This window comes from Melospiza melodia, chromosome 22, assembly GCF_035770615.1.
Source record: "Melospiza melodia melodia isolate bMelMel2 chromosome 22, bMelMel2.pri, whole genome shotgun sequence".
NCBI lineage: Eukaryota > Metazoa > Chordata > Aves > Passeriformes > Passerellidae > Melospiza > Melospiza melodia.
Genome location: NC_086215.1, coordinates 7434422 through 7451348, shown reverse-complemented (window position 1 = coordinate 7451348; position 16927 = coordinate 7434422). Strand labels below are relative to the sequence as shown.

The following is a 16927-nucleotide window of genomic DNA, read 5'->3' as shown; positions in this document are numbered from 1 at the left end:
GTGTGAAATTCCTCTGATATCCAGCCTCAGTGTCCCTGAAGAAATGCACTACTGATATCAACAGCAGCATCCTGGCATGAGTCAAGGCTCTTTGAATGTGCAGACAGCCCCTAAATAAATGCAGCATTCTAAGAAAAGAGAGTGGGGGCAGGAGGTGGGGACAGAGGGGTCTCATCCTGCTGCAGTGAGAAGTCAGAGTGGCACTGTGTGTTGGACTCAGTCTAACACAGGAGGACAGCAGAGCTCTGCCTGCTGTGGGCACCCATGTGTGATGTACAACAGAAACCCTTCAGTGCTGCTGTTGAAATGGGCTCTGGCTCTCCCTGCCATGAAGAGAGGCAGTGACAGGGTGCCTGGCCTGGCCTCAGTGTGTAAATAAACAGGGCAGGCTCCCTCAAGGAGCAATTCTCCAGCCTCAGCCCCGGGCCTGCGGTCACGCAGAGAGAGCTGGGCCGCAGCCACCCCAACAGAGCCCTTTTCATACCTCCCAGCATAAAGGCTGCTTGTGGAAATGCATTTGCTCAGAGCTCTGCCCACATGGCTAATTAGGAGAGCAAGAGGCTTTAGTTACACCTAATTCTGCTCTTCAGCCTCTCTTACACCGTGAACCAAACTCTGCAGGGTACGTGAGCAGAGCCTGGCTGGGCCTGGGGTGGCTGCAGGTGGCAAGGAGGAGACTGAAAGGGGACAATGTGTCACCTTCTCCACGCCCTGCAGCGTGTGCACACCCTGGGGAAGCAGCTGGAGCTGCCCTCCACAGAGAGGACAAGGCAGGGTGAATGTGCTCCCTTCTCCCCAGGAGGATGGAGGAGGTCACTGTCAGTCTATCCCACTGGAGATGCTTCAGCAGCCTCAATTCAGGAGCTGCATTTTACCCTGGGACACAAGATCTGACTCAGCTTGACCTGAATCTCAGTTTGAAGTTTGGCTGGGCCAGTGTGGAGGGGAGGACAGGCAGCTTCTGACTCCATCATCTCTAGGAGGATCATGATCACATTTGCCACCTCTGACCTTACACTTTCTAACAAACACAGTATCTGTGAGATAATGGCAACAAGGAAAAGAGAAATCTTCCAAAAGCAAGGATGCCTTCAATGGTATTGTTTTAAATAGCAATCTTCATCTCCCAGTTTTTTTGACAAGTGCACATCCTTTCTGCTGCTATGGCTAAAGTAGCTACTTTCATCTCCACTAATGAAGGGAAGCAGAGCTAATTCATGGTTCCATGGAAAACCTTCCTGTGAATCCACCTCTGTCCCAATCCTCCATCTCCAAGATGGGTGCTCCACCAGATTCCCTGCTGCTCCTTCCAGGAATGTGAGATTTCTGGGTTTGTGCAATGCCTAGTGCAGTGGAGGCCTTGATCTAAGCTGACACACACTCCTGTAATTTAAATTGTGGAAAGGCTAAAGGGGAAGGTTTTAACCATTCCTTGCAAGTTAAGTTTCCATGGTTTGTCACAGTTGAGGAGGAATCATTATGAAAGAATGCTGTAGTAGTAACAGAGCCTACCAATTTATGTGCATGGAAGGGAATAACCTAAAACAAGTGCTGAGACCTAAAAATAAACCAGTTGGGCATTAACTGCCCAGCACAGCTGCCAGAGGAGGAGCTGCCACCCATCCTTACCCATTTATCTCCTGCTGGGGGAAAAGTGCAATGAAGGGTGGAATTTGGCTGAATAAAATTACCTGGATTAGTGATGGGATGGTGAAAGTGCTTTTAAAATTCCTGTCTACCCAGAGGACAGACTGTTCCTGCCCTCAGACTCTCCAGTGAACAAGAACTGTGTGTCCCTGAGGTCACTGCTGACAGGGACTTACTTTTTAAGAGATCCTGGTGTGGAAAGAATGCTGCATCTTTGAAGAAATACCCTGGCAAACGCTATCAAAAGGGCAAGTTACCATGAAAAAAAGACACTAACAACAGACTTCTAATCTGTTTCCTTTTGCTTGGAAAGGATTTGTCCTCCTCCACCTCTGAATCCACCAGGAAACCCCCTCTCTCCCCAGATGCCACAGCTCCCCCATGCACACAGTCATCCTGCTCACAGGAAGAACAAAATCTCTGTGCAGTCAGGCAGGTTGAAAGGGTTAAAGCCCGACAAGCCAGATCTCCATTTGTTTTTGTACTTACAATGAGTCCAAGGACTCCAGGAGGACCTGGGGCTCCCAATTCTCCCTAAAAGGAAAGACAAACCCACAAGGTTACAGAACACTTTATAGACAAGGAGAGACTGAAAGGCAGCTCAGTGTTTCAGGGGTTTGAGGGAAGGGAAAAGAAGGGAAAGCACCATCCCTCCTCCTTCCATCCCCAGCCCCTTTCCCCTCCAAAGCAATCCAGAACTTCCAGGAGAGCACATCCTGGGAAGACACAGGCTGCTTGTTGTTGGCAGTCATTCCCAGGGCTGAGTCCCCTCCCAGGAGCAGGCTGGATGAAAGGAACATTTCAGTGTTCAGGGGAGAGGTGGGAGCCTGTCCCAGGTGAGAGCCAGCCACTGGCAGGGAGAGGGAGCAGGGCACATGGGGAGAGCAAGGCTAAGGTGGGAAGGAGAGGAGAGCTGCTGCTTTAGCATTGGGAAAGGTGAGTTTTGGGAGTGGTTATGTAATAATAAAACTCATAGGAAAAGGAAGACCTGCATAAAAATGAAATTGGGTAATTTGCAGGTTTTGGGGCTGGCAAACGTGTCCTGGGGGTGTCTGGCACCTTGGAGCTCATCATTCCAAAGGTCAGACCGCTGATGGGGCTTGTGGAGCTGGTTTGGCTCCTCAGCTTCACCACAAACTTTCTCTGTGTGAGCTCTCCAAAGCCATGCAGAAGCACTGGATGTACCTGCTGGCATCTCCAAGTGAAGCACAGCAGAGAAGCTCTGCCAGACCCTCACCTACCCAGGTCCCTGAGCAGTTCAGCAACCATGGGGTGCTCAGCCTGTCCTGTGTCCCCTTTGGTGGCCTCCCTGGCCATGCTAACAGTGAGCTGCTGGCCAGGGCAAGGACCTGCTCTGACACACCTCCATCTCCAGCAGGGCCTCTCAGAACAAGTGCATTGGAAATGCTGAACTTCCCTTTCACTCAGCCAGTCCTGCCCTGCTCTGGATCATGCTGGCCACTTCCTCTGACAGCCCTGCTCAGTTTATGGTGCACATCTGGTGGAGCCCCCTCCAGTGCAATAGAGCTCCCCTTTTATGGAAAGATTTGCCTGGTGGAGAAGGAAAGAGAAGGGGATGCAACGTGACTGAATGTGCTCAGGGCTCCTTGGCTAAAGGGTTACGTGTGTTTATTTTATGGGAAGTGGAGTAAAGGACTATTGGGCAAGCACACACACAAAAAAGCGTTTCATAATCTCAACCAGCCTAAAATTGCTTTTTTTTTTTTTTATGGCCAGTTCCTTTCCTGCATACTTGGGCCATCTGTGGAGCAATTGTTCCTCATGGGTGGGATTTCTGTGTCCTCAGAGCTACTGTTATAAGGTCGGCTTCAAGCCTTCAGCCAAGGCCTGGCATTCCTGGCTCAGGAAGGAGAGGGAGCATCCCAGGAATGCTGAGCACAGGAGCTGCACGGTGGCCTGGGTTCCCCAGGAAGGGTGGCTGGGCTGCGGGCTGGGGGGATGCTCAGCTCTTGGTCCCACCAGCTCCAAGAGGCACTTCCCAGATTTTCTGACTTGTGTCGTATTGCTGTTCCTCAGGAGAACGGCTGTCTGTGGAAATGCATGAGCTCACAGCTAACAGAAGAGGATTTCCTCTTGGAAGAGGAGGGGGTAGACTCCCCTGAGAGATGAGGACAGGACTAGTTGTTAATTTGAGCCATTCCCTGCTCTAGGAAATGGAGGATTTACAAGTGGCCTTTCCTGGCTATCAGTCCCTGACCTGTGAGGGAAATCAGGCTCCATTCTCCTTTTTTCAGCGCACGGAGCGGGCACTGGGACAAGAGAGAAGGAGATGAACCAACAGCCCTTTCCCACGTCTAATTCCTGTGATTAAGAGCCTAATTGGAGTGGTGAAGCACTCTGGGGGAACGTGGGATCTGGAATGCCATGGCTGACAGTTCTCATCAGCTGGCAGCAGGGAGGAATGGCCCTGGGCTGGAGGAGCAGTGCCCGGAGGGGCTGCAGAGCACATCAGAGGCTGTGGCTGAGCCTCCCCAGCCAGCAGGGGATCAAACAGAGGATGTGGCAGCCGGGCCCGAGGCCATCCTGCCCCTGACAGCTCAGCTGCACACCCCACCTACCAAACCTAGCATATTTGTGTGCTCCACAAACAGACTTTCGGGCATTTTTCTGCGTCTGTGACTCCACTTGTGACCCTGTGAACCTCCCTTTAAGTCAGCCCAAACAGTCTGTTCTCATTCTGCCATGGCCAAGGCACATTAATATTTAAGAGCCGTTGATAAGATGAAAGAGGAGCGATCCTTCTGGATGAATTAACGGGACATTTGCTGCTCTCCCAGGCTCTGGGAACAGCCATTCAGCTGACTGGCATTGAGAACATCTTCTGAATGGGGCTTAGACAACTTGCATATTCAAAAGAAAACAAAATAAGTTATTTAGGGAAAACAAAAAAAAAAAAAAGTCTTCCTGTCCTCCAGGATTCCTGCCCTTCCTGGTGGGCTGGCTGGAAATAGCAGTACAATCAGAAAGTTTTCCACTTTGGGACTGCTGATTCCACTCTGACCCATGGCTTGAGTTGACTGAAGGATGGGAAAAGTCCTGCAGAAGTGTTCCTTGGGAACATCATTCTTTCAGTTCACTGCATTTATGATTCTTGTGCTGAATTCCCACAAAGGCTGGAGCTGTAGCTGAGCTTGGCTTGGTGATTGGAGTCTGTTGTGAAAATAACTTTTATGCTGCATACATGATGAATGGGAGCTTGCAGGCACATGTGGAGTGGGTTACTTCACACAAATCATCCCCTCAAACCCCAGAGCAGCACGGTGATTATGTGTGAATAACCAAGGCAGCAGGAATTTCAAAGATGAATCAGTGCTGCTCACATGCTAATTCGGGGAGAACCAACAAAGTCATTCAGAAAATAATTTAGGATAATTAATACATCTGAGAACTGCTGCAAACCACGTTTGCAAACCATGTTCTGTGAGCAGAGGCAGACACAGCACATCCCCACAGTTTAGTGCTACAAGAGCAGAGCAAATTGAACTTTATCAGCACCCAGCTGCTTAAACGACCTCGGTGACCATCCTGACCCAATTCCCAGGAGACACATCCCACTCTTAGGAAGCCACCAGGGGTCAGATGAAGACTGAAGGGCAAGAACTCGGGAGACTGGAGACTTTACTCCCCAGGCAGTCCCAGGGCTGGCTGAGGAATGGGGCAGGAAGCAGCTTGGGTTGTGGATTCTGTCCCTCAGTGCTCCCAGACACTGGAGCAGGGAATCTGAGCCCTGTGGTGTGGACAACATGATCCAACACTGCCTACTCTGCCAGAGCAACATCCTTGCCCTTTTCCTCTTTATTTTCTCCTAGCCACACATTCTGGATAAGAAAGTACTTGTCATGACTGAGGCGCTGGGAAGGCAAGAGATGGAGACAGAAAAGTGATGGCAAAAGACCTGACAGTTACAGGAGCCAAATACAGGGTTTTTCAGCAGGGCAGGGATGTACATTTTTTTTTCAGGAGGGATAAAACCAACCAGCAGCTGCCACCAAGCTTAAAAAAACCCCAACAAACTAGCATGATGGAGTACAGTGTGCTGTCTACTGCAAAAGAAGAAAAGACAGGAAAACTTGTGAACTTACAGGGTTCCCATCGATGCCTGGAGGTCCTCGTTCTCCATAATTCCCAGGAAAACCCTGAGGAGAGGAGGCAAACATGAATGTCAGTTATTGAGGCTCCCTGGTGCAGTCAGTCAGTTACAACCACTCCCCTTGCACCTGTGCAGCACATTGGGGAGCAGCAGGACACGGGGACATGCGGGACAATCAGCCTGCCTGTCCTCATCCAAACCCCTCCTGCCACATCAGCACAGCTCAGCAAGGCCAAAACCCCTGATTCACAAACTCACTGCAGGGACTATATTAAAAATGGATTGTCAATCTGAATTATTTAGTGCTGTCTGCTCACAGGACCCTTTGAAGAGCACCCCCTCCTCTCAGGAGAGCTGGACAGCACAAAGCCTCTTGGAGCCCATGCAGATGCTCAATGGAGCTGATGGGAGATGCCTGGTGAATTCACTCCCTTTCAGCTTGCCAGAGGAGCAAATGCTTCCAAACTCATCCCAGCCCACACCCCAGGGCTGTGAAAGGCCATGTTTACTACAGGAAAAAGTCACCACAACAGAAGACTTCGTCTCATTATATCCGAGACAAGTTTGGAAGACTTCAGACAATTGTAGAGAAGGGAGGGGAGATGCTGAGCCAGAGCCAGAACACGGTGCTGGGACACGTTCTCCCTCACTTTTGGACAGTTCCTGTGCTCCTCTAAGCCCCCAATTCCCCCCTGATTCCCTGCCACAAGCAGATCCCAAAGCAGATTTCTCTTCCCTGTCCTGCCATGCTTGGTCTCTCACAGAAAGAGCTCGAACTGGGAGTCCAAGTAAAAGTGCTTTATCCCCTTCTCTGCTCACCAGGACAACATGGGCATCTTCTGGAACACCTGAGAGCTTAAGAGACAGAAAAGAAGAAGAAAGGGAGAGGATGCTGTCCTCTCCTGCCTCCTTCCCTGCATGCTGCAAACACTGGGTGTCTGGGAAAAGCAAATCTTAGGGAAGGGAAATGTAACAACGCCAATGGTGACAACGCTTATCTGGAAACCCATCAGCAACAATGAAAACTGAAGTGATCACAACAGACAGAGCAGGAAAACCACACTGGGAAACTGTCATCCAAGACCTCCCTTGACCTTTGGGGGTTTATAGCTCCTGGTGAACAGAAAAGATATAAATTTGCTTGGTAAAATCTAAGGTGAGAGATGTGAGACCTGTTTAAGTCAACAGAAATTCTGGTGCTGACTTGAGCCAACATTTCAGCTCTTCTGTACCAACTCCCTACAGCATGAAGGACTGAACTGACATGATTCAACACTTCTATTTTGTGGGAATCATTGAGAATAGGAAAGTTGTCTGCCTTTCTCCAGCTAGGCACTACATCCCTGAGGCCTGTGCTCATGCCAAGAGGCTGTGGTAAGCAACCACTGGAAACAGCCTTCTGCCATCTAGAGACAAAGATGTCAAATATAACAAGAAGGCGGGGGGCCTACAATTTTCTTTAATGAAAAAAGGAGAAAAATAACTCTGCTAACATGCTGAATCAATCAGATCAGAAGAGAGATGTGCAGGGAAAACTCATTGCTCAGGCAAGACAGAAAAAAAAAAAAAAAGAAGATTGCCAGAATATTTTGCTGTTTACAGTCATGTGGCTTGCCAAGGAAAATATGAGTGTGCACAGACTGATACTGTACTTACACTGCTGCAGATTTCAGCATTTCCCCATCTCTCCTTCCTTGATCAGAGAGCTATGGGTGCCACTGAGCTGCAGCCTGGCCCTGTGGCTGCTGAGGTCTCTGCTATGGAGATGACCTCTCACCAACACAGAGATTTTGCTACTTTGAATGGTACAATGAAAACAATATTGCTACAGCAGCACAATATCAGCTGGGGGAATGCTTGCTCCAGACTAAAACAGCACTGTCTGAATTTGGTTTAAAACTGTTGCAGTGTGACATAAACAATGTGCTCCTGTGCCAGAATAAAAGAACCCAGATAAGGAACTATTTAAATGCATATGTTTTGCACATGTGTTTAACTCTTTTTTTATGCCTCAGTTTCCAGCATTAACCTTGCTGCTTAAAGACAGGAAATTTGAGGCACTTGGTGACAGAGTTAATAGAAGTCTACATTTACACAGGTTTTCCAGCACTAGATCTCAAAATATTGAGATTATTCCTGTGTTTGGAAGGTGGAGCTGAGCACCTGAGGTCACTTGGCCAGTACCACCCAGCAATGAAGAGATTCAGCAATGAAACCTGTTCACAGCAGGCTGTGACTGCCCACAGAGCTCAGGGCTCTGCCAGCCCTCATGGATGGCATGGAAAAGTGTCAGAGAGGGAGGAAGCTGAGAAGAACAGCAGAACAGGCCCAGGACAGCACCCAGCACCAAAGCCCCATCCTGGCCAACATCTTTTTTGTCTTTAACACCCCATCTGCACTGCTGGCACAAGCAGCCCCAGCCCAGCTCACCCATTGCTGGGGTTCTGGTTGCTCCCTGGTACATTTTGGCCCAAAATGTAAAACAAACCCAGAGCAGGAGACAAATGCAAAGAGCAGCTTCAATTCAACTACCCCCAGGCACCCCAGCCCAGAAATCGAGCTTAGCACAGGTTTTACACATTAAATGAGGCTAAGGCTGGTGGCTGTGGCATGGAGAAGGATATTTCAGTCTGCAAAGACCCAAACCAGGTTGTGAAAGCTGTCCCAGCACAGCTCTTGCACAGCAGGAAACAATCAATCTTTTAAGCCCCTAATGAAAAAGAAAGCACTTTGTTTCCATGGGGTAAGCAGTAGCAGTTTAAACCACAATAACAGTTCCAGTGACCACAGTGTCCTAATTTATTGGATCTCACACGTCTGTAAAAGCTGTTTTTTTGGTGCCTCTCCTGCCTGAGCCTAAAGGAGAGAGAGATGTTCCCCAGGAACAGAACAAGCACTATTCCACTAAAACAAGCAGCCCAGAAGTTACAAGCAGACTCTGTTATCCCCCTGGTTTCCCTCCCCTAAGCAGTGACACCTCTGCTCTCCCATGCTCTGCTCCAACAGCCTGAGGAGCCCAGACTGACGAGAACACGTGGGGCAGGAAGCTCAATTTTATGGTGCTGGCAGACAGGAGGGTCACAACTGGCAGCCCATTACAGGAGGCTTTTGAAAGAAATTAAAGAATACAGCAGATTCAGAGTCTCCTGTGAGTGCAGAAGGGGTTTTGGTACAGAAAATCCATAATTGTCCAAGGATTTTTTTTCAGGAAAACTAGTCCCTGAAAATTATGCTTAAGAATTGGGACAGCAAAGGTAAACACCCCAGTGAAAAATACAGAGCCTGCTCTGTGGGAGGGACAGGACAGACAGAGAGGGAGCAGGACAGGGAAGGGAATGGCAAATGGCAGCAGAAATAGGGAGAAAATGCTCCACTAACAAGTTGTGCTGGCCAGGAGCCAGCAGGGTGCTCCTCCATAGCGCTCCAGTCAGGTATGACAAAACTTTTGGCTCTATCTCACAGCTGGGAAATTCAGAGAGGAGGTGGGGGAAAACATCCAGCTGAATGGATTTCACATTGTCTGAAGGAGAAGTTCAATGAAAGAAGCAAGATGGGGAGCTGGAGAGAGAGCACACAGGCAGATGCTTTGCACCAACAACTCTGGGTGCCCCTGTGCTTCCTTGTCCCCAGCCCAGGCAGAGCTTTACAGGGGTTCACAATTTGTGAACTGAGACACAGAGATACAAACTGATTTATCCCAGGTTACACTGAGGAGTCTGCAGCTGAAGCAGCAACAGAGTCTCTATCTTTGAGATGTTCCAATAGTGCCTTAATTCCTTTTCATCCCCACTCCCTGCAAAGGGCATCCTTTCACAGAGCAGGAGGCTCCTGCTGAGAACAACCAGACCTAGACAGACACTGGAACCAGCTCCTCTTGCATCAGGGGATTACATCCCCCTCCACCTCCCCTTTCCTTCTTCCACTGCTCAAAGCAAACAGAGCAGCCTGCCCTCTCTGCTGTCAGCCAAAGCCCTGCTCCTGTCAGAGCAGCTCCTTGTCCCTTGTCCCTGGAGGCAGCTGTCCCCAAGGAGCAGGGACTGGTGACACACACGGTGTCCTTTGCTCCCCCAAAGCCCTCTCAGGTGCTCACGTGTGGCTGGGTGTGCTGTGTGTGTACAACATCTGATTCAGTTTAAAGCACTTTCCCTGAAGGAGTAAGGGAGGCAGTCTGGCAGCTGCTGCTCTGAAGAATCCTGGCAGCTCTTCATGCCAACAGAATCGTTCTCCAAAAATAGGATTTTATTTTCCTGTTGGCTCAAGGTGAAGCTGCTCAAACCAACCAGCCCTCCTGTCTTGTCTGCAAAAGTCTCTATTTGCCAGTTGGCTCTGGCCAGGTGAATCACTGCCCAGGAGCCTCCCCAGGGACAGAACTTGCAAGTCAAATAATTTAAGTAAGGAAAAAGGAAAAAAAAAAGGTGGCGGAGAAGTGGGGCTGAGGGTGAGAGAAAGCCTTCACTGGAAAAAAGAAGGAGAATAAAACAAACAAGTGTAGCTTATGTTGGCAGCCCACACCTCTGAGAGAATTCCTGGTGTGGGGACAGACTGAGCCCCTCACAGGTGGGCAGGGGGAGGCCCAGCCCCAGCAGGAGCCACCCCAGAGGAGCCTGGCAGACCCTGTGCTCCTCTGTGCCTCCACAATGGCGACCTCTGCCCTCCCCTGGGTCCAGGCAGCTCCCATCCCTGCAGAGAGGGAGATGTGGCAATGGAGGGGGATCCTGTGTAGTTCTGCTCCTCTGCCACCCCAAAGGAAGCTTTGCTCTCACCCCCAGGAGACTTCACAGCTCTGTGTCACCTCTTGGGACAAAGATTTCAGGGCATTTTTAAACCAAACTGTCCCTCCAGCTGGGGGAGTACAGCAGGAGCAGCACAAGAAAAAATTCCTGAAGCCCCTCCAGCCCAAAGTGAAATGCCAGCCCCTCCACGCTCCTGCTCTGTTCCTTTCCCACTGGTACAGGAACTTTTCCTGCTCTGCAGAGCCCTAACTGAGTCACCAGTGCACAGACACGTTGGCCTAATGCCAGAGAGCACTGAGCCTGCCACTGCCCCTCCTTATCTCTGCCAACATTGCCAAATCAAGCAGCCTCCTACCCAAGGAAGCCAAGCAGCTTTAGGGGTCAAAATGCTTTCAGACTCAGAGGTGACAACTGCATTATTTTCCCTTATATTTTCTAAGGAGAATAATTTTTGAGCTTTGATTTATGAATGAGCTTTCCCCTGAAGGATTAAAGATGCCTGGAAGACCTTGGTTCAGTTCCTCATGAGATTTCTGAATGATGATGGACAAGTCACTTAGGAGCATTCTTGGAAAAAAATAAATCTTTGGGATTGTTTCTTTTCTTTCGGTGGAAGTTACAGCTCTTGGCACCTTTTCCCTGTGTTTTCAGTACCTTGTTTTGCTCATTCTTACAAATATGAAATACATACTGATATTGTCCATCTCACCAGGTTATATGGATGGTGTAATCATGGACATAGGAACATGTGAGAAGTAACCATGCAAGCACCTCACCACAGAGATTTGGGAAACTCCAGACGTGTGGAACACAGCTCAGGCCAAAAAGAGATGGTGACATTTGCTCTGGGCTCATGCCTGCATTTCAGAGTGGTGAACCAGGCCAAGAGGGGTGGAGAGACCAGACCAGCTGCCCAGCTCCAGTGTCCAACTTCAGCATTAAAAAAAGTCACTGATTGCTCAAACCACATCTATTTTAAAAATTCAGGTTAACAAAGCAAAAAAAAAAAAAAAAAAAAAACGGGCAAAGAATTTGCTTAAATGGCTAACAGGAAACATCTGATCCATCCGCTAAAAGTTTCTCATTAAAAGAGGAGCCTTGTTCATGGCTGGTTTTCAGGACCTCCACTGGACTTTTCATGCAAACAGGATGATTAAAAGCATATTCTGTTTTTAAATTAATCAGTTCCTGAACAAGGCACCAAACATTTTTGTGCAATGCTGGGGTACAGACACAAGACACCACTGGCCAGTCCTGTCCATCAGCTCCTACAGACCATCTGTGCTCCCTCCTGCAGCTCATCTTGTGGATTTACCTGTACACAGCTCTTCAGCCCACTCGTTTCTCTACTGGCTTTGTCTGGCCACAGCTGAGAGTACCATGGAATGCTGTTACCAGTTTCCCAAGTGCTCATGTGGTGCAGGAGCCTCTTGGCTCACTCAGTCAAGGAAGGGTCTCAGCTGCATCCGAAGCAGAGAAAAGACTGGAGCAAGAGAGGAGATGTTTATCACCTCAGTCCCCACAGAGAGAAGCAGCATTTGTTTTGTCAGTGGTCTGTGGCCATGGCAGCCCCTGCAGACCCACGGCAGAGCCTGGCTCCCACTGTGTGCATGGACAGCAGCTGGGACTGTGACCTTGGCAAACCCCAGGCTCTGACACTGGATCTATCCAATGATGGATCTATCTCAGGATTACACTGGATCTGTCCAAGGATGGATCTATCTCAGCCCTCCATCAAAAGGTTGGGGAGGCTACAAAATGGAACCTTCCTGACCCAGAGACAGCCCTGCTTTTGGCTATCCAGAAGCAATTGATGTATTTTAAAATGATGCAAGAGCCTTCTCATGCTGGTGGAGAGGACAGGGGTACCCCATGACCTTCTGACAGCTTATCACAAGGAAAAACCAATATATTGCAACTTGATGCTCACTGGAGGCAGGAGTTAATGCATGATAAAGCACCACAGAAGAAGACATGGAAAAGAGCTTGGTGAGAAGGTGAGCTCTGTGAGAGCTGGAGAGGGGGATCCTGCCTGTGGGCAGCTCCAGCAATCTGGCACTGCACTGGTGCTCCCAGCAAACCGAGGCTGGTTCCAGTGGCTGCCATCTCTCAAACTGTGGGTGACAGAGGGGAGGGACCCTGCTGCACTCACTCCCATGCTCATCCCTGTGACTCCAAATCCATGTGCCTTTTTATGGCATCTCCTCCTTGAGACATGAGCTGTCATCCTTGGCATTTCCACGCTAAGCTTCAGCTGCTGAGCTCAAAGGAGAGCTCTCCAAAGACAGTGCAGTCCCTGATTTGCACAGGGCTGGAAGAGCCAAGCAGCTTGTGTGACACTGTGTGTCATGGGGAGAAACCAGAACGATGAGCACAGAGACAGAAATATCTGCTCGTGGTGCTCATGGCTTGCTCGTGCTGCTGTTACCAAACCCTTCCAGCCCTGATCCCTGTGCTGTTTTGTGAACCTTTTGGGCCAGGGTTTTTCTTTCACAAGGTGTTTGCATGGAGAGGCTCTGAGCACAGGACCAGCATCACCAGGTTCTTAGAAAAATGTAAGGAAACCTAAGTTGTGTTTAACTGACTTGTGAATAGACCTCAGACGAACCTCAAAATTACTAAGTATGTCTTTGAACTAAATTTCTCCTCCTTCTTTTCTATCTCTTTTAAAATAATACTACTAACAAAACAGATTGTAAGCAAAAAATCATAGATAAAAAATAGCACAGCTGGTGCAGTATGAACACTCTATGTGAAAAAGAGAGATATAAGCACACATCAAAACCAAAGATGAACCAAAAAAGAGCTCAAAGCTCCTTGGATACATTTCCTGAAATTTTGCCTTTAAGTCTTTTCCTCTAGCAGAGCTAAAGAACTTCTGAAAATGTTCCACTCCATTTGAAGTTTAATACAATCTGCAGTGCAGACGCTCCTGATTGTGGCTGCCCATCTCCCACAGCACAAGAACAGCCTGGTGTTCCTTGAGCTACTTCTATCTCCTACTCTTCCTATGAGTCATTTCCTGCAGTGGCAGCACAGCTCCTTCCCAAAGCTGAAACAGGACTGGCACATTGTCTCTGCATGGCAAGACAAGCTATCAACAGCTTCTCTCACTCCTTCCCCCAGCACCCCTGATGGGGTCTTGTTTTTATATATTTTTTTCCCCCAGCTGCTCAGCTGAACACCATATAAATCTACAAAAATCACCATAAAAAGACATATTTTTCAGCCACTGCACTGGCAAGACTGAAGGTTTAAGTTGCAATCAGCTCCAGCCCCCAGCCCACCTCAAAACCAGGCAGATCCAGAGATGTACAGACTCCTGTACAGAGATCCAGAGATGTAAAGACTCCTGTTATTTCAGCCTCCTTAGTGCACTGGGCTCCAACCATAACTCTGCCCCCAGCCCACCCCAGCCCTCTCCCTCTCCAGGGCCCATATTTTGGGATGCACTGGCCTCCTGCATCGCTGGTGTTGGGCAGGGAGAGGTGGAGTCAGCTGTTTCCACGACAGACTCACCATGTCCCTCACAGCTCTGCAAAACTTTACTTCCCTGGAAGGATTTCAAGCTCTGACTCATGTCCAGTTCCTCTATTTTAATCATTCCCTCTTACATCATTCTCAGAGGCCCACGGTGTCACATGCAACCTCCCCCAGCCCCCAGCTCCTCCTCGGCTGAGCAGTGATCCACTGCCAGCTCTCATCCCAAACAAAGCTAGGTACAGAAATATGTGTGATACCAACTCCTTCCTCCTCTCCAGAGCATTCTGAAGGCAGCTAATATGGGCTTGGAAGAGCTCCCTGCTGCAATGATAACACAGAGACAGCAGAGGAACAGCAGCCACACCAGCAAATCTAAGGGAGCAGGGATGGGAGAGGCCAGAGAAATCCCAGAAGGCTCACAAAAACCCCAAGGCAGCTGGGAGGCAGCAGTGGCCAGGAGATAAGTGTTGGGAAGAGAATCAGGTCAGCTGGTTCATGCTTTCCATTTCTCCCAGAGACTTCCTGAATAACTGTGGATGTCACTTAATCTTTCTGTTCACGCTGGGAAGTTCAAATCGTCAGCATCGGCCCATTCAAGATTTCCTACTAAACCTGATATCATAAACCAGGGATGGAGCCAGAGCTCTCTGAAGGAGCCAAGCAGAACAAAGGTGCTCACGTGTAGCCATTTAATCCCTTCCCTAGATCCCAGCCTGAATGCCTCCATGGCTGAGAGATTCCCTGCTGATCTCAGGGGAGCCCCTTGCTCGTAGCAGTGACTGCCAGACCGAAGCCCTTGCCTGGAAGATTACAAATCCTGGCCAGCCAACAGCTGGAAGGCTTTGAGCCTGCAGCATGCTCTGTGCAGAGAGAGAGCAGAGTCCCTGCACCTAACAACAGTTGCTGTGTTTGTTTTGCCCTGGCCAGCGAGTCATGGTTACACCACGGACCCTGCACTTATTTATCACGGAGGTTTCTGGTGCAACCAGCAGCTTGCAAAAGATCTGGTATGGATTTCCAGTATCTCTCCAAAAAAATCTGCTTGACTGCTGCCCATCTTAGGCAAAGGAGAGGCAGGATGGACACAGCACTGCTGAGGGGTCTGCACTGCCATGTCAGAACCCAGGACGTCCCTCTGGCTGTCCTGGATGGCTCAAACCCCTGCTCAGAGACCTTGGCACAGATCCCAAGACACCTGTGATTTTGATTTTGACCCATCGAGCACATTGCCACCTTTATATGAGGAATTACAAGTCAAGAGAGTTTAGGTAGAATAATAGTTTGTCATGGGGTGAAAAGTAAATTTCTGGGGTTTTAAAATGGGGGCTCGGGGTCCCAAGATGGAGGAATTTGGGTGTGCCCTGTCCTTCTTCTTTCTTCTTCCTAGCCTCCATCTTCTGAGTGATGTTAGCATTTTTACATTAGTTTAAAGTAGAAACTCACTGTCTAACTCACTGTCTAGGTATTGGGAAGTTATTGTAAACAATGTACATGTAGTTTTTAGTATAAAAGACAACACTGCATCTGAGGGCAGTCAGTGTACCTCTGTCTAAACTGCTGGACAGACCTCGGCAGGCCAGAGAAAGAATGTTATAAATAAAAAATAATAAATAAGAAGAATACTGACTCCTTCTTCGACTGCCAAGCTGAAAAAAGAGCCTTGTATATATCTCAAAGTCACTCTGACCAGCAGAAATCCCAAAACTGCCAAGGTATCTGCACGGCTTTTGCAGTGAGAACATCAGTGAGTGGTGGGCGTGGGGCTCCAGGCAAGGGCAAAGCACTGGATTTTTCCATGTGTGGGTGAGTGGACATTTTGCAAGAAGCCCGTGAGTGCAATGATGTCCAGAGGTCAGAGGATACTCAGGCTAACATGAAGGACAAGGTGCAAAGGCAATGAGATACAACAGAGCTACAACATGCCTGAGCTCTCTGCTGATTCCTGGAGCAAAAAGCTTCATCCAACTTCCTAAAGGAGGCATACAGAATTGATTGGAAGAAGGTTGATGGGGTAAAGTCTTTCCTTTCTGTCCTTTCCTCTGCTCATTTCAGTGTTTTTCCCACTTGCTCTTGCTTTTTGCTAGAGTCAGCACAGCCCCTCTTGTTCTACACAGCTCTCACAGTTGGCTTCAGCCCCACTTGCAAACACCTCTTGCTCCTGGCCAAGCTCTCACATCTACCTGGTGCCTCCTTGCTCCTCAAACACATCTTCCCTGATCTGTTGCACCACCAAGAACGAAAAGGTTTCTACACAAAACCACACTTGCATTACACAAACCAGGATGGGACAGGGGTTGGAGAGAGGCACAGCAAGAAGAGGAGATAGATGTGATAGAAATGACAGAAGATGTGATAGAACTGGTGGGAGTGCAAAGCAGGAGATGGAACAGAGCCAGTACAGACACCTGGGACACTGCAATCATGGTTGAGAATTAAAAAGTGAATCTAGGGAAGCAATTGGCCAGAGGCAGGACAGGAGGGAAGATGCTGTAGAAGAAAATCTGAGAAATGTAAGATTCAAAGGAGCATGGGAAAAGAGCAATAATGCCTGCGAATTGAGCAGAGCATGGAAGAAAGGAAGAGAGCAATATCTCTATCTTTGGTTTTCTTCCTGCTTGAGAAGACAGACATGGAAAGGTTCATTTGAAGACATGAAAGGACCCAGCCAAAAGCCAAATATCTCATTTCCAGTTTCATTCAACAAGGTCTGCATAATAGACAAGGAAAAACTTTACCGGCCTACCCATCTTGCCCCTCTTCCCAGGAACTCCGGGGATCCCCTGCAAGGAAAAAACACAGAGAGAGAGAGAGAAAAAAAAAGTTCTGGTTGAGAAATCAAACAGCCAACCAACAATACACAGCAAAATGAGAAGAGAAAGGAGAATGCAAAACAGGCTAATGACTGTGGCATTGTTTGGGAATCAAAATGTCAGCTACTTGCAGTGGGCTGAGA

At 48.7% G+C, this 16927-nt stretch overlaps 1 protein-coding gene across 2 annotated transcripts in view; it reads right to left on the bottom strand.

The window, feature by feature from the left end:
* LOC134428304 (collagen alpha-1(XXVII) chain-like) overlaps positions 1 to 16927 on the bottom strand; it is a 145445-nt gene that overhangs the window by 76567 nt on the left and 51951 nt on the right. For both annotated transcript variants that reach the window (XM_063174925.1, XM_063174926.1), the window contains exons 12-14: positions 16710 to 16754; positions 5751 to 5804; positions 2137 to 2181 (exon numbers count right to left, since the gene is read on the bottom strand). In XM_063174925.1, the coding sequence (XP_063030995.1) occupies positions 2137 to 2181; positions 5751 to 5804; positions 16710 to 16754 (144 nt within the window). The remainder of the gene's footprint in view (positions 1 to 2136; positions 2182 to 5750; positions 5805 to 16709; positions 16755 to 16927) is intronic.